The 27,887-nt window shown below is 35.2% G+C and overlaps 3 protein-coding genes across 6 annotated transcripts; 2 read left to right on the forward strand and 1 right to left on the reverse strand.

Annotated features, from left to right (window-relative positions):
* Positions 1-4,241: 4,241 nt before the first annotated feature.
* Positions 4,242-8,597, forward strand: LOC128174093 (uncharacterized). The gene is made up of 3 exons (XM_052839731.1): positions 4,242-4,565; positions 5,022-5,183; positions 7,881-8,597. The coding sequence occupies exons 1-3, from the start codon at positions 4,502-4,504 to the stop codon at positions 8,096-8,098; spliced, it is 444 nt and encodes a 147-aa protein (XP_052695691.1). The 5' UTR covers positions 4,242-4,501; the 3' UTR covers positions 8,099-8,597.
* A 20-nt stretch (positions 8,598-8,617) lies between these two features.
* On the forward strand, positions 8,618-11,024 carry LOC128174102 (uncharacterized). The gene is made up of 3 exons (XM_052839740.1): positions 8,618-8,828; positions 9,477-9,659; positions 10,052-11,024. The coding sequence occupies exons 1-3, from the start codon at positions 8,768-8,770 to the stop codon at positions 10,246-10,248; spliced, it is 441 nt and encodes a 146-aa protein (XP_052695700.1). The 5' UTR covers positions 8,618-8,767; the 3' UTR covers positions 10,249-11,024.
* Positions 11,025-11,361: 337 nt separating this feature from the next.
* Positions 11,362-27,817, reverse strand: LOC128174063 (tyrosine-protein kinase BAZ1B-like). 4 transcript variants are annotated; one of them, XM_052839702.1, is made up of 34 exons: positions 27,608-27,817; positions 26,727-26,902; positions 26,432-26,537; positions 26,292-26,334; positions 26,054-26,146; positions 25,666-25,742; positions 25,311-25,476; positions 24,735-25,067; positions 24,359-24,472; positions 23,640-23,959; positions 23,103-23,199; positions 22,772-22,943; positions 22,116-22,219; positions 21,724-21,918; positions 21,441-21,598; positions 21,219-21,337; positions 20,894-21,089; positions 20,563-20,629; positions 19,542-19,656; positions 19,156-19,276; positions 18,654-18,818; positions 18,395-18,455; positions 18,214-18,252; positions 17,162-17,269; positions 16,793-16,913; positions 16,398-16,534; positions 16,044-16,184; positions 15,703-15,777; positions 15,427-15,557; positions 15,034-15,125; positions 14,391-14,683; positions 14,095-14,172; positions 13,559-13,702; positions 11,362-12,387 (listed from the first exon to the last, which is right to left on the reverse strand). In XM_052839702.1, exons 1-34 carry the CDS (start codon positions 27,718-27,720, stop codon positions 12,265-12,267), a joined length of 4,593 nt encoding a protein of 1,530 aa, XP_052695662.1. In that variant the 5' UTR covers positions 27,721-27,817; the 3' UTR covers positions 11,362-12,264. The 4 variants fall into 4 exon arrangements, with proteins under 4 accessions (XP_052695662.1, XP_052695675.1, XP_052695670.1 ...); XM_052839715.1 differs by having other exon boundaries at positions 21,769-21,918; positions 27,608-27,816; XM_052839710.1 differs by lacking the exon at positions 18,214-18,252.
* Between the last annotated feature and the right edge of the window lie 70 nt (positions 27,818-27,887).

Genomic DNA, 27,887 nt, shown 5'->3' on the forward strand with positions numbered 1-27,887 from the left:
ACATTAATGTTGATAAGTCAAAGATTGTTGTTTTTAGAAAAGGTGGAAGGGTAAAAGAAAACGAAAAATGGTATATTTATGGTAAACCACTTGACATTGTAGATCAGTTTGCTTATCTTGGCATTATTTTTTACTACAATAATAAATTTTCTAAAGCTGAGAAACAACTTGCTGAGCAAGGCAGGAAGGCATTATTTGTATTGAAAAAAAATATTAGAAACATGTTTTTTAACCATAATACTTTGCTATCATTGTTTGATTGCTTTGTTGGCAGTGTCATTAACTATGCTTCTGAGGTATGGGGTTCACTCAAAGCACCTAATATTGAGAAACTTCATCTTGATTTTTGTAAACATATCTTGGGAGTTAAAAGGTCAACTTGTAATGTAGCAGTTTATTCTGAATTAGGACGCTGTCCTCTGATGTACCTAAGAATGTTCAACATAGTTAAGTTCTGGAAAAAAATACTGTACCATAATAATTGTATTATTCAACATTGCTATTATACACTATATGACTGTGTCGAAAAACATAATGCAAAAAACTGGTTGTATCATGTTAAAGATTTTTTATGCAATCTGGGTATGTTTGAATTGTGGGAAAAACAAAAAATAACAGCTGCAGATCTCATTGTTGTTAAGCAACGTATTTTTGACCAAGCTACACAGTATATTTTTTCTCAACTAGATATTTCTAGTAAATGCTCTTTTTTCAAATACCTAATTGCCACCCATAATTTACAATTTTATTTAAGGAAACCTATTCCAAACAAATATCAAAAGTGTATTTCCAGATTCAGGTTGTCTTCACATCAATTGTCGACAGAAACAGGTCGATTTTATAATATTGAAAGACACAATAGAAATTGTTTTTTATGTTCAAATTCTAGTGAAGATGAATTTCATTTTATTTCAATATGTCCCATATACGAAGGCTATCGCAAAAAATACATTAAGCCTTATTACTGGAAAAAACCTTCAATGTGTAAACTTCTGCAACTTTTTAATGTTGAAAATGTAAAGGAACTATGTAATCTGGGTAAATTTATTCACTTTGGTTTGAAATTAAGAAAAGATTTATTTAATGCAAATTAGATGTTGATATCATAGTATGTACACTTCTGCCACATTCTCCTGTTAACCTACCTGTACGTGTATATTGTTTATATTTATTGTACTGATGAGCTGTATAGCTTAAAGTTAATAAAGAACTTGAACTATACCATTATGCATTCAGGTCAATGTTAATAAATACCAGAAGATAAATAATCATTTTAAGAACAAGAGTAAAATAACATAATAAAGTTATTTTTTAATCTTGTAGCAATTTCACTTTTTCTAAAATTCGTTGCCGGTCCAATAGGTCACAGTCTATTGACCGGCGGTCTAATAGATCGCATGTCTATTGACCCCGGCAATTCAATAGATCACTTTCAAACCTGAATACACGTACAAAATAGACGAAAATATTTAATCTGTAATAAAAACAACAACATCCCTTTGATTAGGTAATAAATAAGAATATATATGAGTGCGCCCGATGTTAAATAACAGGACCCAGGCAGATTTGCGATACTTTTACCATGTAAATCATATATCAATTCTTAACACAAATTCCCACCCCACCCCAGGTAAAAAAAAAATTCTAGATCCGCCCATTACAGATCGCAAACTCCCGTTCATAGTGCTAACGAACTCTGGTGGGAGATCCACTAGCATTGAAAAGTCATTGTTCTCAACATGATGCACACATCTACGACCAGTCCAAACCAGTTCTGTTGATAATAAATCTGCCGAGGTCGAGAGATGTGGTTAAAAACGGGATCACTCTCTTAAAAGAAGAGGGTACTTTTGACGTCATATTTTACCGGCTCCTCTGTACCTAGAGATTGACGTCGAAAAGGTATCCCCTCTGCTGCATAAATCCTCAAGTTTTGTAAAGATGCCATGTAATTTTTTGTCATGTTGGGATTTTTGTAATTACTTCCGTTTTAAAAATGACGACAGGACTCATAATGTTAGAAATATATATGCTTGAGAGCAACGAAATAAAATTCTTTCCCGTGAAATAAGATGTTATATAGTGGCCACGACATGACGTTTTAACGAAAATCAAATCCCATAGCCACCAAATAAAATTTGCTTCAGCGAAATAGTAATTTGTGACCAAATAAAATGCTAAAATTAAGAGAGCGTTATTTGAATTAATAGAAATATGACGACATTATGAGACACTTTAGTGACGCCATCGATGCTTGGTGTTTCAAAGATACTTAAAAAGACAAATGGAATGAAAACAGAAATGAACAAGAAGTCAGAACCCAGTCTCCAAAAACTAAGTAAACGTACTTGTTATACTTTGGCATGTTTTGGCCTGGAGGTTAATAAGATGAGTATAAACTTCATGCCTTAACCCCGTTTTCATGATGTCATTTTTGTTCCTTGAATGTTACCACTTTGAGTATGACTATGAGTTTTACACTGGTTAGACTGGAGTTACCGCCCATTGCACTGAATAAAAGAGCATGGTTTGTACAACAATATCTTCGTTTGTTGAGGATTTAGAAGTAAAAGTAAATTCTCTTTGCTGTGAAGAGCACGAGAAAAATCTTAGCCTCGAGCTCGTCCCCTGATATGACCCGCCTCTGTGTACATACCTGTGAATTCCTACACGTGCTTACCTGTAGATACCAGGGTTGGATACACTGTTACCAATGTTGGAGCCCTACCTATCTATAGAACTACCTAGAGTGTAGTGCAAAGCGTGCATACACACCGCCAGAAACATTGTCAATCAAACGAAGACAGACAAACAAGTGTTCAGTGATATAAAGATTTTGTCAATGCAATCAAATATCCAAGTTGTGACGTACTAAGTCACGGGACGTGAAGGACCCATAATGCCACAGTTTATCTAATTCAAGCAATGAAAATAAGCAATCATAATGCATATTTTCATTGTTAAAAATTATAGAATTTGTCAGAAAGCCACCTCAGTGAAAAGAAAATATATAAGAGTTTTGCAATGTTTTATAATTGTTTTTAATGAAAACCGTGTGTATCTAGGTATTTTAAATTAAGGGTTGGGCGCGCCTACACCCGCGGACATTAAAAGTCATTTAAATTGGTAATATCCTTTCATGTTTACATCTGTGTTTATTGAGTATACGACATCTATAAGGTTGAAAGAGTTATGAGACCTCTTTATGAAAACTATTATACATGTACAATAAGTATACACAAAATCTATACGGATTATAATTAATGTAGACAAAGGGCCAATATGAATGGGGTTGAAAGTCTAGAAACACATTGTTTACATTCATGATTCAGATCACATACATGTACATGCAATAATATACTTGGATACTTAAAAATATTGTGTGCTACATTGCGATGAATTGAATTTGACAATTAATGTTTATCCATATGAAAATGATTAATTCAAGTAAAAAAAATAGTTATTCGGAGGAATTTTGAGAAATTGAGTCGCGTTGATAATGGTTTACACCTGCACAGGTGAATATACACCGTGAAGCTTATAAATGTGTAGTTGTACAGACTTTAATCAAAACCAATCAGCCTTGATTGACCTCTGCGTTGATCACGTGACCCTAGTTATTGAATTATCACTACAACAGCTTGAATGTGGAGCTGGGTTTTTCGTGACAACCTCGGTATTTTTTGGTTAATAACGTGACGCAATGAGATAAGCACGCTCTGGAGTAAACAACTTCATTTATAGAAAGGAAACTGAATGTCTTTTGGAATTGGAGAAATTTCATGATACAGAAAATGCTACCATTGTACAATTTCTCCTCATTTGGTGTTGTTTTATTTTTTTAATAAGACTGTAAAAGTTGCATATAAAGTATCGATTTACGTGTTTTGGTATGTTTTTATCTATGACAGTGCCGAAACAAACAGAGATAACCGACTTTCCCTTGATTAGTCACAGCATTACGCACTCAGTACAGAAGGACTGGGTATATAATAAACACCTCAACGTGGGTATTTCTGGACACCAAACTAATAGTGCTTCGAATTATGGACAATATTGTTAAATCATTATATTTTACGCACTTTTGCAAAATTTGATTTTTGAATTATCTTTTTTTTTTGGTGGGTGTGCAGATTATTCAACAACTTTGAAAAAAATCTTTTATAACACGTTTGCCTCTCAAGATTTTACCATAATTATCATTAATAGTTAATTAACCACAAGTTCTTTCAGTTATATCACGGTTGCTTCTTTACATTCAATGTGTTGATTTTTTTTCATTTATTTGTAAAATTATTAATGCAAGAGAATTCATCATATTCCATAGGGTTGTCGGTTTTATTTTAAAATCGCGTAATCGGAATTCACTTGTAATGGCCTTTACATAACGTCATACGACACGTGACGGCACCCTGCGCAGTGCAGCATGCGCATGCTGTCGACTCAGACCTTATGGAGTAGTAGTGACTTGTTTCAGGATAGGAAAAAAATATAATTAGAGATGAAATGGACATATTTCCCGTGGATTGGATTGTTTGTAGGGTGTGCTTTGTTTTCTGTAGCAGGTAAATGCATCTCTTTATATCTATATGTGAATCTTTATATTAATTTTGAGAAATAAGAATTAACATGGAGAATTAATATCCTTTAGGTTTTTTGATTTATTGCTGTTTGTTTAAAGCGTTATTATCGTGGGTTTTTTTTTCATTTTCACACAAGACATGTTTATTAGAAGAAAAATTCTGAATGATTATACATGTATTTCTGAAACCATAAGAACAATTAAAGTTTTCAAATGGAGAATCTTCTTTTGAGGCGCCTTCCACAAAATAATCAAGTTTCTCTAGGAAACAAAAGTTGAATAGTTTAAACTGATTTGTTCGTTTGCCTCGTCCATGCTGTATATTTGATAAACTTTATTTGTTTTATTTAAAACACCGTCGTGCAGACTCTTTTTTAAAGAAATAAAATTAGACTTGATATGTATTATTTTATATTCTAGAAATTTGTGTTTGTTTCAGAGAGTACAATTGGAGGAACCGTAAACTGTTTTCAGTGCAATGTGTTTAACCAGGGAGCAAGGGAATTCTGCGCTAACGCGGAGAGGAAGATGTACAACTGTTCGGGCTGTCTGAAGACCCACACCCGGGTCTACATGCACGACCAGTGGCTCCAGTACAAGTGTAGGTACCATCTACCGGACGGGTCAACTTATCTTGGTACCCCCCCCCCCCCCCCCCCCTTTTACACTATCTGAGATATGATAGTTAAAAAATGGATTCGGTTTGGAAAAAAAGGCGATGATTAAAATTCCCGGAAAATTTTCAGTTATTTTGCGAACGTTGTTTTTTTCTCCTGTTTTCTACACAATTAATCAATGTCCGCGGGTTTGGGACAGTCAATTTGGATTTTTTTTTTTTTTATTCTCGCATTTGAGTCCTTTATCTCTAATAAATAGGGGTCAGGGATATGCAATAATCTAAAATCCATGCTTGACCCTTATATAAAGTTGTTATCAGTAAAAAGTATTGTAAAACGGAAAGTTGGACGAGCCGTGAATCAAACATGGCTGACATTTTTATTGGGTGCGTGTGGCTGTTTTTGGCCTGTTACAGGCGCTCCGTGTTTGTATTGCGTCCTCCGACGAACCATAATTTATGTCAACAAATATTTGAGCTAATGATTATATGATTTGCACAGGTTATGCATGGTCTTCTACTTCCTCAGTAACGGATCTATGCAGTCGATGCATTTTAAAACAAAACAAAACTCCACTTCCCTGATATGGGAAATTAAATTTAAAGTTTTAAAAGAATGTTGTTGAGATTAGAGGTATTTGGAATTCAATTTTTCATCGACGTCTTGCAATATATGTCCTATCTATACGTGTTTATTTTCACATACATAAATTACATGTACGTGCGTCATTCTAGCTTTTGTGTTCGCTTTTTGGGGACCCACTAAACTTAATTAGAAACTGATTTCAACATGCATATTTTATTTCATCTCTTCGACTTGGTTATTTTAATTTATTCTAAATTAACAAAAAAAAAAAAAATAAAAATTGATTTCGAATTCCTGTTTTTGCTTCTCTCTCACGTACAATGCAAAGTTCGGTAGAATATATGCCGGGCAACTTGATAAAAATAAATTTCATAGCATGATTAGTAGCAAACATGCAGATAAAGTTGGGGTCATCGTAAGTTTTGACTTATTTATAGAAAATGTTGATTATTTCTCAACATGCAAGATTGTACAAATAGATTGCGATATCTTTATCTCAGGTATGTGAGGATATTGATTAAAACAAAACTACCTGTCGTGTATACCTGGACAATTTCAAGGCCCCACTCATTTCGTGTGAAGATAAAAAAAAAGTGATTTCTTTACAAAATGAGTCATCTTCATAAGCACCGTTTACTTGAGACTCTATAGTGACAGAATAACAGATATATACAACTTCAGACTTAAGCTGTCCGTATCTTGCACACACCTGTCATAATGCGATACCGTTCATTCATTCAATAAAATTTTAAGCATAAATCATAAATATAGTGTTCCTTTTAATCATATAAGAAAAAAAGTTTCGTGTCCAGTGTTCACGTGTCAGATATTGTCCGAATGTTATACTATGAATAATAAAAATGCGCTGCATCGGGAAAAAAGTTTGAAAAATCTATTCGAGGCTTCCTTCTCTTTGTCGAAAAGGTGATGGATATCGCTCGGACCCATCTTCCCGGGTCAAGAGTTTACTGCGCAACGTAATATCAATCTGAATTAAAGTTGTATATCAATTTTTTACGGAAAAATTCAGAATGCTGATAGGGGAGATATGTGTGTGTGTTGGACATAAGTTATTTTATAATTAACGAAAGTGTTTTTCGCAAAGCAATAATCGCGTTCTATAGTATCTGATGTTGGGAGTTGAATCACCGTGCTGAATCAAGTTCTTCTGTTAGTTGGTACAATATGCACAAGTGCCTCTTTTTTGTAGACATCCAGTGGTAATCTTGTAAAATATCAATACTTACAAAATTTACAATATGAGTTCACTATATGATATCTACATCATCTGAAATATGAAATTCGCTGCAGCCCAAACTGGCGATTTTTCTCTGTTCATGCGCTGTTCTGTTGTTAATCAACTATCTTTCTACCGAAACTCGTCAAATATGTTTATAACAAAAACAAACAAGTACACGTGTGCCTCGGTGTCCTTAAATGTTTTCATTCCATCCTGCATACAGGATATTGGCCTTTATGTATCTTTTTTTTTAAAGAACAAATTGAAAGCATTTTGAAGTATTGATATTATGTAATGTTCTAGCGACGAGAAAATACCGGTACCGAATGTTCATGAATCAATCTTCAGTACCTTCGGGGTATTGGTGTAAGTTTAAAACTGACGCGGATATAGACTAAGTGGAGTGATCCACAAGTCATTCTAAATTTTCGTGTAAATAAACGCGAGACAAACTGGGGTGGGGCGAATTTTGAATTCTAGATGTTGACGGTACATAGTTAAAGGTTTATTTATCTGTTCTTCCGTATTATATAATTAATTAATTAATTGGAACATTTTCTCTGGTTCATCGCCTAATGTAGACTTATGCATATTACGATCTTGGGAATAAAATAATGCTTTTCTACTAATAGTCTTTCTATTGATAAAATCTATTACTCTGGATTTTTTTTTTTTTTTTTTTTTTTTTACAGTTTTATAAAATAAAAAAATAATAAAATTCATTATATAACTGAAGTTTAATTGAAACATACACAGATTCTTTTAAAGAAAGAGTCAATACTAGAGTTTTTATAATTTACGCCCACCAGTCAATGGGACTGTGTTGTGAGTACATGATTTTGTTTCCTTCTTTCAGACGTGACTGTGACATCTAAGTACTGTATACAGTACATGAACTTCAGACGTCCAGAAGGCTGTTACGTGAAGTCGGCGGACCAGGGATACATCAAGCAGTGTTACTGCTACAGCCACTGGTGTAACGCGGCCAGCAAGAATTCCAACCGAACACTCGCAATGACGGTGGTGCAGGTGGCGTTCGTGGCCGCCATGTTGAGCTGGATCCGCAGAAGCTGATCAAGAATTGTCTGTCTTGTCGTGCAAATTGTAAAACTTCGGCAGCTATATACTTTATGTATACCAGTGGATTTTATTGTGAGATCAGTGATCGTGTGGAAATAATGTGAGAATGTAAGTGTCGAGGATTTGTTGTACAGGTAATGGTGGCCATGGATATATTTGTTTTACAATTCTATGAATTTTTACGAAGTGCTGAATACAACATCGAAACCTCTTCATATTGAAGCTGTGTCGAGGAGACGTTCATATTGAATCTGTGTCGAAGAGGGAGGGGGTTTTCTGGTGATCTTCGTTAATGTGCTTGCGATAACTAGACTTTTAGTTATTACGTGCTAAAGGTGCTTATATTACATGTAGATATTGACTGAGTGAAGAAAGCAAGAATGGGTGAATTACTGTGGAACATATAGTTACATTGTAAACATTTATCATTAATCATCATTACTCAACATTGATTTTTATTCATGTATTTTTTATCCTGTTGAAAATAACCGAAAAAATGTAATAAAGGTTATCTACCAAAAATCCAAACGTTATTTATCATATCCGGAAATCATTGTTCCACACTCAGTATTTTCGCATTTACTTTACTAATTAAAGGTGGCGCTGCGTACAGGTGCGACAACAAATGAACTATCTTGAAAATTGTTTTTAATACGCACCAAAATGCCACATTTCCGGACAATGTGGCTAGGTTTTATAAGTTTTTCAACTATTGTATCTATTGGTAAGTAAAATCTCTTCGTTACATGTATGACTTTTTACAACACAAGTAAGATAAATCGTATTGTGATGAGTCAATAATTTACCTGGATGTTTACCTGTGTATAATTACCTGTGTTATATGTATTTGTTTTGAACGTACAATTCAACACGTTTAACCAATTTTAAGCAATTGTAACTGGTTTTTATTGGGGATTTGTTAATGTATTAAGTACAAGCTGTCTCAGTTATCTTGAAAAACAAATAGATGTGTTCAAACTGAAAGGTAACCTAAAAGTAGGAAATAAACCGGAAGTAACTTTTGAAATTCATTCACATATGTGTGTATATCAAATTAGTGTAATTGTATAAATTTTATATAAAACAAATGTAAAAATAAAAAAACCCAAACTATACCCCATGTAAGATTAAGTTCCTATAAATATTTGCTTATGCTCTTAGTGACTGTATATCATATCTGTTTGATCAAAATCTCTTTCATAGTTTGTGTCCATTATTTTCAGGATTGTGTCTGAGCTGTTATGATCGAGTGTCAATCTAAGGATGACACAGTATATATACACCACCTATATATATTTGCTAATTTTTTGAGTGACTATAACTAATTGATCCATTTCTTTCATACATGTATATTTGTGTCCATTGTTTCCAGGATTGTGTCTGAACTGTTACGAGTGTCAATCTAAGGATGACACTGTTTGCTTAGATCCCTTCACTGACGAGAGGAAGGACATCGTCGGGGATGCAGAATGTGACCCCAAGGCCACGCACTGTGTCAAGTACAAGACAGTCATGCACCTCCTAGACTCGGGGTTCATCACTGGGAGAGCGAGGGGTAAGGGATCATCGTTTCCTATTGTTGTATGAAGTGATTTTAAAAGTTATATAACCACCTTTGGTACAAGTTAAATTCTTTTAACAGCTGTATTAACTTATTTAATTCATAAGAATTACTTTTCTTGCATGTGTGCAAAATTGGAAGAGACACATTAAAAAGATTATACATAGAAAATTAAAAGACTTGAATTTTTAAGGAACAATTGCAATTGTAATTCATATAAACAACTTCCACACTGGATTTAAAGACCTTATTTAAATATTGTTCAAAATAAACTTGAGTTTTTTGAGATACATTGTTAGACATCTGAGGATGTCAAGATAAAATGTATGCCTGGAGTTTTGTTTATGTGTTAGTAAGTCAACTGACAGCGGTTTTGTCTTTTTCAGAGATTGTGGTGGTGTCGCGGTTTTGTCTGATCAAGCCCGGGGCTAGCGATGGCTGTATTGCGGTGGAGGGTGACGGAAGTTTTTACATCCAGTGTCTGTGTAGCACGGACAACTGTAACAGCGGTCGCTCAATCCTTCCCAGCATCCTCACTGTGCTAGTCACGTGTCTTACGGCGTTATGGGTCATGTGGCGGTAGTGGACTTTTCATTTGTGGAAGTGTGCCTCATGTTTTATCATTTATAGGAGACGTAATCATCGGAACTGTAATTAGATATTAGTACCGGTACAACATATGCTGTGTACAATGGAATGCTATTTATTGTGTTAAATGTGTTACATATGGATGGAAAATTAACCTTAGTTTGGGTGCCTGGGAAATCAAATTGTAAAAGTTGATGTTATGCAAATTTTTATTACTTTGAATCATGCTGGTATTGTTTAAATAGTGTTTTTCCCCATCTCCTTCGAAAAGTATACTTTCTCTAAAACCATTCCAAATGTATTCACTTAACATATGTGATATCTGACAACAGTTGGATAAGTTTTAACTGTCAGATCAGTGCCATTTTGTCAACTTGAATCTTATATATTTGTAGCATTTTACTTTAATTTTTTATGTCTGTGTGTCTATATCATTGTGTGGGTTATTACATGCTGTATAAATCATCTCATTTGTCAGCTATCATTGAAATAGCAATATACACTCATTTTGTAAATATGCCATGTCATCTTCTAGCAGGGAGTTGTGTATAGACACAAAGTCAGCATAAAATTACATTCCAGAGACTATACACAAGAATTTCATATTTGAACCATATTGAACATTGAAATGTTTAATGCATGATGAAGAGTTTATCCTTTGTCATAATGCAGACTTTTTATATGTCATTGATCATACTATATTACCTTTTATGTTATATATGCAATTAATATTTTTATATAACAATATAAATAAAACAGTAAAAGGAACAAGGGTTTCTTTGTCAGTCAAAAGAATTGGTGGGCAGTGGAACTTAGCGATTTTTTGAATGGAGAAAACCATATCTAAAACAAAACAAAGTATGTGGTTCTTAAACTCTTTAAAGATACTGTACACATTATATAGACCGTGTTCCTTTTTTATTACATATTTCAACAATCACAGGATAGTTCAGGCTGGTTTAACTGTCGGATTTTCAAGGGCTGCAACTCTTTGTTCAAAAGCCCATTGTGGACAATCAAATCAATAATACAACCTTTCTCCAACCAATGCACTGGCTTCTACCGATATCCTCGGTGACCAAGAGTCCCTGAGCATTAAGGAAACTACTGAGTTTGACAGGATTTTATTATAGATTAACAGACACTGACTGTAAAATATCATCTACTACACCTAGAAGTATTATGATCAATTTTGTTTTGCCTCTGAGTGATACAAAGATTTTTTTTTCTGAATGCAGACATTATATCAAACAGATGGAGACAGTTACTGCTGGTCTATAAATAATCTTGCTACAGTTAACTTTCACACCGAGACATCAAACAATAACAGCACGGAAATCCTACTAAAACAAGAAGTTTTGTTGATGTATCATGATGCAATTGATTTGATATTATCTCTAGTCATTGTCATGATTAGTTTCTCTAGTAGAGGGTAAATAAATATTTGATCTCTACGAGGTCTCGGTCCTCTACAATTACTTGACTACATGATTTCTAACTTTTTATCACCTTGATATACAACAGGTAAAAATATTTCTCACGACAGGTAAAAATCTGGCTTGGGTTGAGTTGACATCAAGTTTATGATTTCATCTACACAGATGTTACAATGAAAGTCTATAAAAGGATATGTACAGTAAAAGACGTTTAAAGTCAACCAAATCTTCCAAGTTTTTTTCTTATACTTGATCACATGTAAAAAATGAATACCATTTGTAGTTTCTCATACTGATGTAAAATATACTCTAAAAACATGAGGCTTATGATGAAATGACAAATTGTGACCAAAAATCAAATTTACATGAAAATGAAAATACTCTTCTGACTGTTTCACTGCGGAAGTTCCTCCAAGTGTTAATCGCTGAGAAAGTACATCAAACGACAGCATGGAGTTTATTCCTCAGAATGTCACGGAAGAAACACATACACATTGAGAGCACTTGTTTGTTTACTGTTACACCCAAGCCTTCATCCTCCACATGATTCTACATGTTCTCTTTCATTCGTGTTTTCAACCAACATGTCCGTTTGTCAGAGTCCGTCGGTAATACGGAAATGAGGGGAGATGTTTCTTCATTTGTCCAGAAAAGTAGGTCTCCACGTCTCTCATACAATCCAATATCTCACTTCCCTCCTGTAAAAAATTCATAAGTAGAATACATGTATTACATGTAAATTACTAAACTATACAATCTTTCAGAAAACATTATACGAACAACTTTATGTATACATGATATATGTAAAACAAGAGATGTTTGTAAAACACTTATGTCCCCCTCCTTTTGAAACATCTGTTAAGAAAATGAATGGAAACTGCAAATAATTAAAAATTTTCAAAGTCTATAGGGCATAACTTTGTATAAAATTGTTCAATCATACCCAATATCAAACTTGACCTAGATATTATCATGATTCTGTATACCAAATTTCATTTCAATCCTCTGAGAAGAAAATGAATGGAAACTGCAAATACTTGGAATTTTTCTACATCCAAGGGGCATAACTCTGTCTTAAATTGCTTGTTCGTACCCACTATCAAACTTGGCCTAGATATTATCATGATAAATTTTCTACGTCCAAGGGGCATAAATGTCGAAAATTGCTCGATTAAACCCAATATCGAATTTGACCTAGATATTATCATGATAAACCTGTGTACCAAATTTCATTTCAATATCTTCATCCTCTGCAAAAAAAAATGGACGGAAATTGTTCAAAGACTGCCCGACCGACAGCGGCAAAGCAATATGCCCTCCCTTCTTTGAAGGGGGGATAAAAATAGTCTCAAATAAATTCTTAACCATGTAAACAGCGAACAAAGGGAGGGTGTGAGATGGAGGTTAACAACTTAATCTCAACCAATATAGGACCATTATCCTGTTTTACACCTGTTGTTCAGATATGACTTGTTATGTGTCTGAAACAGATTCACACCTGACAGGTATTGTATACAGGTAGACTCGCCCTGTTGTATGTCTAACTCACCTTGTTGTGTGTCTGAGACAGATTAACACCTGACAGGTATTGTATACAGGTAGACTCGCCCTGTTGTATGTCTAACTCACCATGTTGTGTGTCTGAGACAGATTAACACCTGACAGGTATTGTATACAGGTAGACTCACCCTGTTGTATGTCTAACTCACCATGTTGTGTGTCTGAGACAGATTAACACCTGACAGGTATTGTATACAGGTAGACTCGCCCTGTTGTATGTCTAACTCACCATGTTGTGTGTCTGAGACAGATTAACACCTGACAGGTATTGTATACAGGTAGACTCACCCTGTTGTATGTCTAACTCACCTTGTTGTAGGTCTCGGCATTGTTGAAGACCAGCTTCACGTCCTCCACGACCTCCATGGGAGACCCGTACACCAGGCACTGGAGCCGGTCCTTGATGATCTGGAAGTCCATCGGGTGCTTTATGATCTGGTAGTAGTCTGGGACCTACGATAGAGGGCCAATCATACATAAAACTATACCAACATTGTAACATAATGTTAAAGATTGAATGATCTGGTAGCACTGCAGAACCTATGATAGAGAGCCAATCCTATAAAACCAGGAAACTGGTATTAATTTGGAACCTGACACACATAGGTTATAACAAAGACATTACTTCGGCACATGTCTATGTAACATTTATATATCAAAGATTTATGTATAGCATTCAAAGCTTAAAGTGACGTACAAAAACCCACAAAAAATTACTCATATATTTATGACCATATGTATTACAAGCTTATCAAAACAGAAAACAATATGCTCCTAAATGTAAATTTTAAGTTTTTGCTTTGTGCAAAACAATCTATTTGGAATTGAGAACAAATCTCACATACCTCCTTTTTATTGACAGGATTTAAGAATGGCCAGCAAGCTTTGTGTTTCATTGTGTTTGCTACGATCTGTTCACATATCTACATAATAAAATTAATCAGCATAAGAAAAAAAAAAAAATTCCATGATTAATTTACTTAATGTTAAAACATTTGTGTTGAATTAATTATCTTCTTTGACTTCAATGCACAAACATAATGTTAATGGAATTTTAAAACTTCAGACATGCCTGTGTCCTATAACATCGTAAGTTACAACACACAGCTATGATGACAATACACTGATTAGACATACGTACAGACAGGTCGGATGGTGCCCTCCGTGAGGCCCCGCCCCTGGACGTGGACACTTCCTCCTCCCCCTCACTCTCCTCTGTCCCTCGTCTCCTCCCCCGGTCCCTCGTGCGACTGGTTCCAGCCGGTCGGCCCTGTCTAGCTGTGGTGTCACAAGATCGTCGCTGAGACTTCCTAGGAGGAGAGGACACTTCCTCCTCCGAGGCAGACCCTTCCTCTGTCGCCTCTCCGTCAGTGTCTTCGTCCATCTCGGTCGTACTCCCGTCTGACTCCTCGTAATGCTGACGTCGGGGCGCGGCTGTAACGAGTCCAGTGAAACATGTACAACAAAAACAACGTTCATTCTTTATTCCTCCTAATTCAATTAATCTGGGAAACCTCAGAGATATAATTGTCATATATGGCTTAAATCAACATTGATAGAAGTCCTTAAACTTGATCATGGAAACTTGCACAATGTTCCACTTTTCTGTCTTTGATAAATGATTTTAAAACAGATAATAGAGTATTAATAATCAATATATCTCTACAGGTTTCAAATCACCAACACACTGAAGCATGCAGAATTAAATGTAAAATTGATGCAAAATAATGTAAAATTCTATTCCATTTGCATCTATACTGCTCTGATTATTACCAGATGCTCACCTCGCTTGCTCTTTCTGGCCTCTTTTCTAACAGTTTTTGATCTTGTCGACCTTTTGACCCCTGTCTTACATTCATTACATTCCCAGAGACCTCTGCAAACAGAAACAGACATAATTTAAATAGTTGTACATGATATACAATGAAATACATGTAACTGTACATATATGTGTTGTAATGTCCTTGTATGGAACAATGATCCATTAAGTGTCATATATATAGTGGCACTAATGAAAACCTGTCAGAATCTTGTTTTTTATGTAAGACCTGAAGTTGCAAAATATACATAAAACTGAAGCTAGACTTCCCTTTCATCGTATCAACCAATTTCATGTTTTAATTACATTCAAACGTCAACAGACTAGTCTGATTGGACTGCCTCTGACCTGACATTACCTGGGAGGTCGCCTTAGCGGTGGTTCGTGGCACTCCAGGTGGTAGGCGGCAGGACACTTAGCACACAGAATCAGGTTCTCGTCGTGCCCACACTGTACACACTTCTCCTCGTGTTCTACTTCACTCTCATCCTACAACAAGCCAACCACTACTATATTACAACCTTGTCCCCAATACACACCAGGAATTATGATCAAAGACATTTCTTATTGTTACAACAGATTTCCCTCATAATTATTTCATGTTCTGAATTTCTTCCAAATTTTGTAAACTCACACTGGCCTCATCGTTTGAGTCTGATACATTGTAATTCTTTGGTATATCTCGGGCTCTTCTTCTTGTATGATTTGGCTGAAAGCAATAAAAAAAATCTTGAAAATAAAATGTACACAAACATTTCTGGAAACATTAAAAATTAAATTGAAAATTTTGTTAACCGACACTTAAAGACTCTCTAGTGCCTGAATCAATACCATATAAAACCAATATTATATTAACACAATTTGATGAACTTCAATGTAAAATCAATATACTGGTAGTTTTAATTAAAATCAACAGATTCAGGTACATCTTCCCTAACACAAATCTGTCTTTGAAATCAGCATCAAACAACTTACATCACAAGCTGGACAGAGCCAGTCCCCTTTAGGTATCTGGAACATTGCCGGCCGTAAACAGTGCATGTGAAATGCCTGATTACATTCATCACATAGAAGCAGGGCAGAGTCATCCCCCTTCTTCCGACAAATCTTGCATTTCTGAAGGAAAGAAAATTTTGTTCTGTACAAATTGAACAGAAAAGTACAATGTTCAAATTAGTGCCCAGTACATTAGCAGTTTTTTCAACAAATATAGCTCATCGTTTTATCAATGCTTTCAGACTTAAAGAACTTCATTCAAAGCCTTGAGATTTCTTACATTCTCATCCTGTATTATAAACAGAGACAGAGAGGAAGCATTAGGAGACTTACAGCGTTCTCTGCCGACTTCTCCCACTTGATGCTGGCGTCCATGATCCCGAGCAGGACGTGAAGTCTGGACAAGGTGCTGGCATTCTCCACCGCATCCCTCCACTTAGATATCCCCTGACAGACACTGATCTCCTCCTCTACTCAAAACAAATACAATAATATAAATGTGTTGCTTCACTTTGATATCATAAAACACAATAATATACTCCAATGATATATATCTCTATCTAAACCTTGGTATTCATGAATTCACATACATACTTGTCACTGAAGGCAGAGAAAGGGCTGATTATTTTATCGTATTGATTTTTATTCCTTAAGAATTGTAGCTTTCTGCAAGTAACCCCTGTTCATTCATGTAATAGGTGCCCTGCCTAGGGGTGTTCACATCCTACCTTTCTCCTCAGCATCACTGTCATCCTCTGACTTCACCAAGATCTTCTTCTTGCTGACAGCCATAATGCCCTGACGGAACTTCTCCAGTACATTCTCCTGAACTTCCAATAAACACTCCACCTGAACAACAACCAGTTAAAGTGTGTAAAAACGATTATAAATATCCATGCACATCGTGGATAGGCAAATGAACATGGTCATTTTAATAGACTCCGGACCCACATAAAAATCATTGTTAGCAGGAGGCATAAACAGTCAATAAAGACAGATACACACTGAAGGAAGAACTCCATCAACATATTAGTCTTATAGAAATCCTGATTAAATCCACATCAGTCTGTATTTCATGGAGTTGCCCCACGACTTACCAAGCTCTGTAGGTCAGTGGATGTCTCCAGCTTCTTCTCCCACACAGGGAAGTCCTCCACTCCTCCCAGTCCCCCATTCCTAAGCTTCAGCTCTGTGTCCAGCAGTTCCTATAAAAACACCAACCAAATTAACACATCTACTGCTAGTTTAAAACATATGAGAGCTACAGATTCCATCATGTGATCAGATACATTTATTGCCATTCCTTACAACACAATAATCTTGTCATTGTATTGTAATTGTCTTTCATACTTGTTACCATACATAAATAACACATTCAAAGTTCAGCAATATCATAATAATATATAAGAACATTCTTAGTCAAGTTTTAAATTTGCTTTAACCATATCCAAGCATGAGCTTGAGAAATGGCAGAAAATAAGCTGCAAAAAAGGCAAAAATATGATTACTAATAAATAAAGCTTATTTAAAATATTTACTTCAAGCAATACACGAGAATCTGATTTAAAAAGTTTCCTTTTTAAATTGCATTTGAATGTGACAAAGTTTTAAAAACTCTTCTGACTTTTATGTTGACTTTCTGAATTTCAATGGTAGAAAAAAAGAAAAAGAAAAAGACTTCAGTTTCTACACAAAATATTGTAAAGGCATACATGAAAATATTAAGTTTTGGCAATAAAAATCAAATACATTTTTGCCATTATTCAGGTACTATACATAAATTGTACATGCAAGGACAATTAAATGAGAACCTTAAATTAATATATGTATGTACATATGAATGTATAGGTGTATTACTCTGGTTAATTTTCACATTTCAACATCTTGAAAAATAATATTAGAGTTTTATTTTGATGAGTTATGAGACTCACAGATCAGTAAGCATCATTAGAGTGATTCACATATACTAGCAATCAATGTTTCATGTGCCAAAAGGAATTGAAAAACATTGATAAAGTGAAAGTACAATAAATCAAGCTTGTTTTTTTTTTTTTACTGCAATGACAGAAATGAGCCAGAAGCTGGCAAGATTGTTGGATTCTGTGCAATAAACAAGAATGAAATGATGATGAAGCTCATGAAGTCGTACCTTTTTAAAGTGAGGCTCAATTTCATCAATTTCAGACGTCTAACAAAGACACAAGGTTAGACTATGGCAACAATTGAAGACGACAATACACATACATCATTTAAAAAAAAATGAATCTGTCTCCAAGAATACTTGTATATACAGAGTTAACCATCAAAGAGAAATGTGTTATGACACTTACCTTTTTATAGGCATCCAACAAGCCTTTCTCTCCATCACAATCCCTGAGTTCCAAGTTAGTTCTACAAAACAATGTGTAACAGTGACAATTCTTAAGATTTTAAAGAAACCAGTAGGTTCCTGCATGCTTCATCACTGGGGGGGGGGGGGGGGGGGGGGGGGGGGGGGGGGGGGGGGTGGTGGTTGTCATGTCTTAAACGTCACAGTTTGCATAAGTTTACAAACGACAAAGAAAGGTGTGGTCCAATTCAATGTCTCACCTGTTGGCACGTATCACAGCTTTGTGGACGATATCGTATCTTTTCTTTAGCTCGGCTTTGAGGTGATTTTCCCGGATTCCCTGGGGATGCAGGCTATTTATAAGATCATCGAGTTCCTTGACTGAGTCGTAAGTAAACCACAGGTTCTGTCCAGTTTTAGGAGCCCTAAAAATATCACAAAACGTAAAGGTGTAAAATTCGATGTGGGAGTATGAACATCAATTATATGTATCTGGAAAGACTCTTCTCTCTTACAGAATAACTTGCAAAATATTATTAAAATACCGGTATCATCATATAACCTTGGAATAATTTTATTTACAAATATCAAAGAGAAAATATCCACATTATGGTTCTCTCCATAAATAATTCAAAGTATTGAAAACTTTCATCATTCAAATTGAAGTTCATTACTCCCATGTAATGAAGTTCCATAAGTAATACAAACAAGATAGCCCAATGTGCTTGCGAGATTAAACAAGATGATTGTAATAAACATTACGTTTTTTCTCGAGCGGTGCGCGTCTCTGAGGTTTCGTCCTCCATTACATCCATGTCTTCGTCGGAATCATTAGAGTCCTGCGACTTGGTAACATTGTACTCCATATAGTCAGTCACCCATCCTAAAGAGACAAAACGGTTGGAAATCAATTTGAACTCATTTACAAGTGTGTGATTAAAAACGAAAGAAAATATGTTATAAGCAATATTTCACATCTCATGATCTGCATTCTAGGAAAAGGTAAACAAAACTTACTGATATGCAGTTTATAGCAAATGCCTACCCCTCCTCCCTTATTCAATACTACCAATATTTGACAAAGCCAACCTTTCTCAATGAAGAGCCGTTACCTTTATTCATTACTACCAATATTTGACAAAGCTGACCTTTCTCAATGTAGAGTCCTGGGGTTGTCTGGGAGAATACCCAGTACCTGCTGTGGTTTCTGTCACTGCCGATCGGGGTCTGTCGCAAAACAGCCTTAGCTAGAGCAATCCCTTCCTGTAAACACAGACTAATACATGAGGTTACTAAATCATACATAAGTACTCATTTATGTATATGTACATTTATTTAAAACAAGAGATGTTTGTGAAACATTTATGCCCCACTCCGATGAACATAAACTGCAAATAACTGGTATTTTTCTAAGTTCAAGGGCCATAACTCTGTCGAAAATTGCTCTATCATACCCAAAATCAATCTTGACCTAGATATTATTTAGATAAATCTGTATATCAAATTTCATATCCATATGTGCACCCTCTGCGAAGAAAATGAGCAGAAACTGCAAATAACTGGAATTTTTTTATGTCCAAGAGGCATAACTCTGTCGAAAATTGCTCGATCGTACCCAATATCAAACTTGACCTAGATATTATCATGATAAACCTGTATACCAAATTTCATTTCAATATGTTCATCCTCTGCGAAGAAAATGAGCGGAAACTGCAAAAAACTAGAATTTTTGTAAGTCCAAGGGCCATAACTCTGTTGAAAATTGCTCGATTGTACCCAATATCGAACTTGACCTTGATATTATCATGATAAACCTATACACCAAATTTCATTTCAATATGTTCATCCTCTTCGAAGAAAATGAACGGAAACTGTTGGTGGACCGACCGACAGACAGCAGCAAAGCAATATGCCCTCCCTTCTTTGAAGGGGGGCATAAAAATACACTAAATGAAATTAACAAGAGAAAAAAATATTACATGTGCATAATTTACATTTCCCATTATATTTTCAGCTTTTAATGCTGGGAAATGAAAATTGAACAGTCACAAGGCTCCAAAAAAAAAAAGATCAAGGACACATGCACATTTAATGCAAATGAGAGGAAGAAAAAATACAAATCATTTCCGACTAACTACATGTAAATTGTATTATGTCTTTTACACTTACTGAAAATTTTCTCTCAAATCTTTCCTTTTCTGCTTCTTTCTTATAGATCTCAGCTTCTTGTTGTCTCCTTCAAAATAAAATTCCCAAAAATAAAATCATTTTCCTGCATTGAAGCTATAAAAAATTGTTTTTGGCCTGTATTGCTGTGGAATCTTCCCTTTGTGGGGGCAATTTTTGTGGTTCAGTTTGTAACAGGTAGGTAGGGACATAGTATTTAAATAGATCAATCAAATTTTATAATTTGTTGAGCCTTTAAATTTGTTTGGGTGAGGGGTGCCTGCAATATCCACTAAAATTGAGCCATGTATAAATACTAAAGACTCCACATTACATGATCCGCTCCTCTTCTTCCTTCTTCTTCCTCTCCGCCATCGCCTGGGCCGTGGTGATCCTGCGACGTTTGACAACGGACGCCAGGTCCTCCCCTTCCTCTGCTGAATCGGCAGCCATGGGGGTGGGGGTTCCCGGCTTAGAACAGTCACTGTCAGCAGACTGCTTTCCATAGAAATGTGTGATCAAAATATCCTCTGTAAGATTACATTAACACATTATACTGTTACTGATGTACAAGAAGACCATTAGTTCTAACCAACAAGTTTTCCCCTATTTAGTATTTAGAGAATACGGCTCTATTTGACAACCCCCTATGTACTTACTCTGAACGTCCTCTGCCTTTCCTTTCTCCTCCCCTTCCCCATTCATCAGTTCCTTCCTTTTCTCTTTTACTTTCTTAAGTTCGTCGTTCTTGGACTTCATTTCCTTTAACTTTGTTTTCCTTGAAAAAAAAATAAATTATTATCACACCTTCATAAACTCAAACTCAGAATTGAGTATACACATTTTAAGAACCTTGAATCTTTTCCTTTATCGATACCTACCAGAGTTGAGTGGCCTCCTGCTGCTTTTCCTCCATGTAATCCTGGACAGAGTATGTTCCCATAATCCTCAAACAAAGTCCCTTCAGAATCTGAACTTTTTCTTTTGGGTCAAGAGAAAAGAACTCTTGTGTTTCCAACTGCTGTATAATCTCATCAGGCTGTTAATAAATATTCACAGAAAATGTATGCACAATAAATGACCATCATTGATATATCCACGACATGTAATACACAAACTGTATTCATATTTGATCTAATTGATTTCTTGTTATTGGTAACATACTCCTATAGATGGCAGGGCTGGACTTGTTACCATGGCTACACTCACCACTTCCTCGTCCAGGTCAGTCTCCGCGCTAAGGTTACTCGTACTCTGGTCCTCCACATCCTGTCTCCTCAGACAGAGGCGGACTAACTCCGAGGCCGTGTACGGATTGACCGCAATGTCACACAAAGACACCCGCATCTCCTCGTAATCCTAGGATTAACAATCATCAGTCCAGTCAAGTTTGCATATTGTACAATATTATGATACATGTAGGTAAATGCTGTGAAAAGTTCGATCTAGCCATTTTTGGAGAAAAATTTGAAAGAATAGATGGCACATGTACTATCAAAACTACAGGACAGACAGGAGCTATTTGTCCTGATTTGACCCGTGACAGAGAGACAAACCTCTGAGATTTGGTCCTGGAGGAGAGTCTGTAGAAGGACGACCAGCACCCGACTGATGTACAGGAACCCCTCCTTACCGCTGCACAGCGCCTTCATCAGCCCATCTAACAAAGAAATGCACGACATGTAAATTAAACTACAATTCAATTTCAATTTCTTTATTAACCAATTAAGGGCCCTCAAGGGGCAACATGAAGACTGTACATACAACATCCAATGAACATAAAACATTCAATAAACATATACAAGAGGGAAAGAGCTGGATGATTGAAAGAGCTAGGACAGACATGAACAATTAAATAGTATATATATATACATATATGTATAATTATGTATGTTTCCATACATTCAATACAGTGTCTTCTTTATATTTATGTTAAACACCATACATAAATATGTCAAAATACAAATGCACATACAAATTTGAAATAGTTTATCATATGATTGAAAAAATAAAAACCAATATTTGAATAGGAAATACAAATTATGGCAATGCCTTTTGTAAAAATTTACCAACAGATTTTAATATATCTAATTCTTCACAGTTTAGAATCCAAAATAATTTTTGTTTATCTTGTATGTAGAATAATATAAATGTCAATTGTTTACATGTACAGGGCTATACATATAGGAGAGAACATAAACTCAGATCAAACCTGTGTAGATTGGATAGTCGTCCTTTGGCATGAGCAGTCCAGAGTAACAGCTGACAAATTCCGTTACCATGGCAATGTCCCCAAACAATTCGTTTGGAAGCCCCTCTGGAGTAGGTACCAGTTTTGGTACTGGCAAAGACTTCAGGTCAGACAACTCTTGGTCCTCAAATTTCTGTTTTCAGAAAAATGAACATGTTTAATTTAAACTGCCATTCATACATACATCTAAAAAAAAATCTTCACAAAGAAGACATTGCAAGAGATAGATTAAATGCATGTTCTTGTGAATTAGTATATCATCCTGTCATTATGTCTGTGTGTGTTACAGTACCTGTCTAAGTTTGATTTGTTTTTCTTTCAGTTCCTGCTTCTGTTTGTCCTTCTTCTCTTTGATGTACTTCGCCTTTTCTTCTTCAGACATATTTGCACTGTCAAACAAAGGATTTCAATTACAGAACTTAACATATAACATTTGTTGTGCCCAAATAATATCCATGCTTACTTCTATGACTGAATCTACAGAATCTTATAACTGGATAAAAAAGATAAAAGTTGGTGATAACAGTTTATTTATCCCTCTTTTTAGTCAATTAATAAATGTTAATCAAAATATGACATAAAATGTATTTTGATTAAAAATGCTATGGTTGAAATCTGAAATTTAAAATACTAGTACATGTACTTCTAATATTGAAGTGAGTTGAAAGTATTGACCACTGTTTCTTGAAGTACAGCATTTTAACCTACACTGGTATTTCTCTAATCCTTGGATGTCTTTAATTCTTTTTTTATAAGCCTACCGGTAAATGAGTTTAAAAGAGTATGATTTAACTGTTCATCATAGAAATAAAAGAACTTTAATAATTACATTTTATTTTTCTCTTGCATGAACTCAAATCTTTTGTTGACAATGTCCTTGACCTCTACAGGAAGTTTCTTCATCTGCGTCAAGGTCAAGAGCTTAGCTGCTTTTATTGCCAAAGTCTTGAGTTTGGTTTCTTCCTTCTGCTTAAAAGCACGAACCATTTTGGACACAATAGCTGGAGTTCTGGCCCTTGGAGATTTGATTGGTCGGTCCGGCGTTTTGTTCCCCTTCTCGGGGGTTCTTAGAGAACCTGATTTCTTCTTATCTGGAGTTTTCATTCCCTTTTTCTTGGACAAGTCAAACAAGGTCATTTGCTTCATACTCTGTTTGGCATAGAAGAAACAAAGAATTTTATTTCCTTAATTGCTTACTAAAATATCAAACTTTAGAGAAATATAAGGAATTTAATCCTTATTAAATCTAAAGACCATACTGTATACTGGCAACACCCCCCCCCCCTTCCATTTTCCCACAATGTCAGCACGAGAATTAAAGACTAGGTGAATTCCAGAGTCTTCAATTATCTCTCTTAAAAACACAACTACCTTATGCCTGGGCGAATACAAGAAAATTGTTCGCAAGTGAAGAAGGGCGAAAATAAACTTGTATACAGTATTTTCATACAAATAGGAAATATAAATTTCACCATTAATTCATGCTGTTTCAGGAATATAAATTTTCTTCAATAAAAGTTTTCTTTTGACAAATAAAATATTATGAACCTTTTTCGAGGGGGACTTTTTGAGCTTTGCTAGGGGTTCATCTTCACTGTCGGACAAGTTCTTCTTCTCAATTTTCTTTTTCTTTTCTTTTTTAGCCAACTTCTCTTTCTTTTCCTATAAAACAAATTGTGTAATGACAAAACAAAGTATACAAAAATGCCTATCACAAAGCCAATCCTCACAAAAAAACCAAGAAATGCAACGGCACTTAACACAAATCCAATAGCCTACAGTGCATGAACAAACACTTTCAATTGGCTGCATATAACTTTGTCTTTATTCTCATTTAAAAATAAAAAGATAACCAATTTACATTGGAATAACTTTTACAATGTTTTGGGAGTTATCATGTTTTTTTCTTTTTCTGCAAGCTTACTTTCTTGACTTTTGGTGCTCTCTGTTTCTTTTTCTCCTTTTTTTCTGTGACTTTTTTGGCAGGACTGGATTTGTTGAGAGCTGCCAGTGGTTTATCCTCATCACTCTCCGAGTCGGAGCATGTGATCACCTCTACCTCACCGTCCGCAGGCTTTGTGGGGGTCTTTTGGACCTTCTTCTTGAGCGGGGACAAAGTCAGCTGTTTTTTGTTGTCCTTGCTCTTCTCCCCCGTCTTCTCTTTCTTCAGCTTCTTCGCTGATGAGGACTCGTTCTTGGACTTGGATTTTCTCTTTTTAGCCCTCTCTTCTTCTGCTTTTTTAGCCACCTCTGTAACCTGTTGATGATTCAGAAATACAGTTATCCAGAAATCAGGTCTGCCTCAATGCAGTTGACATCACTCGACGAATATGTTTTTTAATAAAACACAATGAATTCCAAAATAAACTATTCTTATCAAGTCAGAAATCTTTTGAACTGTAAAGCCTCATACAAAGTTACTGATACTTTAAAAATAGTATGAAAGCTATTTCCAGATTGTGACAGCCAATGATTGAGAAAGAAAAAGAGAAAGACCAACCTTGACAGGTGATAGGAAGAAATCATTGATCTTGTTGGGTAGACTGAATTCCTTCACTTTGTCTTCATCGACAACCCATGGACTGTTTGGGTTTTGACCAGATCTTACAGAATATGCTCGGATGAACAATCGGATGAGTTCTTTTGATGGAGGTTTATCAACCCGCCTGTAGTAGTTAAAAAAACCAAACTATCATATTACTCTATATGAACATAATAAACAAGAAAGTCTATGGTTATAAAAAAATGAGTATCAGATCATTAAGACATCATATAGACTTGTGAACCAAAATTTCCACTCAACAATCAAAAACATTTTCATTAAAATAACTAACTATCACAAGTACCATACATACTGCAGATCTGTGGCTGGGACAGCATTTATGATCTTGTCCTCTCCTTCCAGACGGAAGCTGTATTTGTAAGGCAGTAACTAGAGAAAGAAAGAAATTATGTTATCTAAACACTGAAGCTTATTTTTTCAAACTAAAATTTGCGGGAGAAATTCATTCCAGTAGATAAGAGCAATTTTCATTTGTGTGAATAACAGCTAATTCCAAAATTAAATTTTATAGTGGGGGACAGCTAAAACATTAATTCCTGATTTGCAAATAATTGGTCCCAACTTTTGCCATAAATCTATACTCTAATATTAACATTTTTGTTAAACTCTGTACAACTTCCTCAATGCTATTAAAATGTGTGTTGGTCTATATACTAAGTTGATAGCATTGATTGGCATACCTTGGGTGGGGTCCATTTTTTGGGAGAGTTTCCCTCTTCAGCTTTGTTCTCTTTATCACTGGAAGGTGAACTACAGTTACTGGTCGGGTTCACCTGTAACACAGAAAAATGTAAAACATGTCAAACAAAATTACTGGTCTTTCTATCCCCACTGTAAACCATCATTTATAAACATAGTTGCTTACCACAAATGTGATTTGATACAATAATGGCACAAAATTCATAACTACAATCTTACCTGACATCCTGCAGCATCAACTTTCACAATAACTCCTTGGATTCTGTTTAAGAAAGAAGAAATAATTCAGGTATTTTATATCGTATGGTTATTAAAAAGAGTATGTGCGACTTTAATCGTTTCTTTACTAGATGACTCACACTTTCCCTGCAGCTTTTATTTTCAGGACAACCTTTTCACCAATACAAAGCACCTGCTGAAGTTTAAGCCAAGCTTGGTCCACAATGCTCTCTAAAGGCAAGGTGCCTGTTGAAAAATAAGATACATAAAGTTATGCAAACAACAGTTTCAACAAAATTTCCCTCCCTCTATCACATAAAATGCTCATATCTTCAACTTTCATCAAAAACTTTTAAGCTGTGTCTGATTTAAAAGTACATCACAACATTTATGGATTTAAATTGCAGGAATAATTTCCGAATAAAAAATGCTTACTATGATGGACTAGCTGTAAAACTGGTTTTTCATAAACAGATTGGAACTGGTTTTTTAGGAGACTATAAGTCTGCTTTTCTGAATTCCAGGCCTCTTCATGAGTTAGGTTGACATGTCCTGTACACTTACAAGTCCAAATTTTCTCTTTGTACCAGGACTGACGTTTTGTGTATTCACTTTATATCGTTAAGGACATATCAGTAGTTTTAACTCCTTTGAATTGTAGAAAAGTATTTACATTGGTATAGCAGAGATTAGTGCACCTTGATTAGATGATTTTGGGTTTAAAAACCCCTACTTTTTATTTGTTAACGATCTATTCATGTATTAAAAAAAGTATACAAGACAGAGGAAATTCAAGTTAATTGAATTTTTTTTTAAGTCTGACTAACAATGAAGAATTTATTCAAACATTCCCAAGAATTAAGACATGGATTTTTCATACTGCAATTTCACAATGTAGCATAAATTGTGAAATCATAATTTTGAGAAATATAAATTCATGCCAAAGAAAATGCTTTCGTTTCATTCAATCACCATTTGATAAGTAAGTACAGCAACATTTCACTGGTAGAGTGTTGCAAACCAAGTCAGTGACTCTTGTTTTAACATCAAACTCATCTTTAAATTTATTCAATAGTTGTTTGGACAATGTGTTTTTCGCCGAAATGACGATCTGCGATTAATCTGTTAAATACAGTGTCAGCTACATTCTACAATGTCATCAAAACAAAAGACTGTAGATCGACAACATAAATGTAACTGAGCTAATCATGTCGAAAGCGATTTTAATTGAGCCGATATAAAGAAAATAACACTATGGATGCCATGAGCGCGGCCATGTTGAATTTTTTTCACAGGTGATTGTTTTCAAAGGATACTCTTTGGATTTAAACTGTTCCTTGGTGTGCGGAATAGTGTAGATCGTCTCAGAGGCTTCTACATCAGTCAGAGGCTTAACTGTACTAAATATTTTCTTACCAAACAGCGGCATAGCTCTTTTTTACCATTAATTACAGCAAATTTCGCCGTTGTTTGAAATCTGGCGCGAAGGAGCGGAAGCAGCTTCGCGGTTTCGTCTGCAATTTACCACGTGATGAAAATAAACCTTTACTGTTCATAAAAGTTTCCCAAACTTATCGAATATTTTTCAGCAGTAAG

This window comes from Crassostrea angulata, chromosome 1 (assembly GCF_025612915.1).
Source record: "Crassostrea angulata isolate pt1a10 chromosome 1, ASM2561291v2, whole genome shotgun sequence".
Lineage (NCBI taxonomy): Eukaryota > Metazoa > Mollusca > Bivalvia > Ostreida > Ostreidae > Magallana > Magallana angulata.

Bases quoted from the DNA above. Each gene is read 5' to 3' on its own strand.
- LOC128174093 (XM_052839731.1), top strand. From the start codon at position 4,502: ATGAAATGGACATATTTCCCGTGGATTGGATTGTTTGTAGGGTGTGCT. The intron at 4,566-5,021 runs GTAAATGCATCT...TGTTTGTTTCAG, and splicing joins TGCTTTGTTTTCTGTAGCAG to AGAGTACAATTGGAGGAACC. The intron at 5,184-7,880 runs GTAGGTACCATC...TCCTTCTTTCAG, and splicing joins CCAGTGGCTCCAGTACAAGT to ACGTGACTGTGACATCTAAG.
- LOC128174102 (XM_052839740.1), top strand. From the start codon at position 8,768: ATGCCACATTTCCGGACAATGTGGCTAGGTTTTATAAGTTTTTCAACT. The intron at 8,829-9,476 runs GTAAGTAAAATC...CATTGTTTCCAG, and splicing joins TTCAACTATTGTATCTATTG to GATTGTGTCTGAACTGTTAC. The intron at 9,660-10,051 runs GTAAGGGATCAT...TGTCTTTTTCAG, and splicing joins CATCACTGGGAGAGCGAGGG to AGATTGTGGTGGTGTCGCGG.
- LOC128174063 (XM_052839702.1), bottom strand. From the start codon at position 27,720: ATGCCGCTGTTTGGTAAGAAAATATTTAGTACAGTTAAGCCTCTGACT. The intron at 25,477-25,665 runs GTATGTATGGTA...TAACTACTACAG, and splicing joins GTCCCAGCCACAGATCTGCA to GCGGGTTGATAAACCTCCAT. The intron at 14,173-14,390 runs GTACGTATGTCT...TTTATTATGTAG, and splicing joins GGGCACCATCCGACCTGTCT to ATATGTGAACAGATCGTAGC.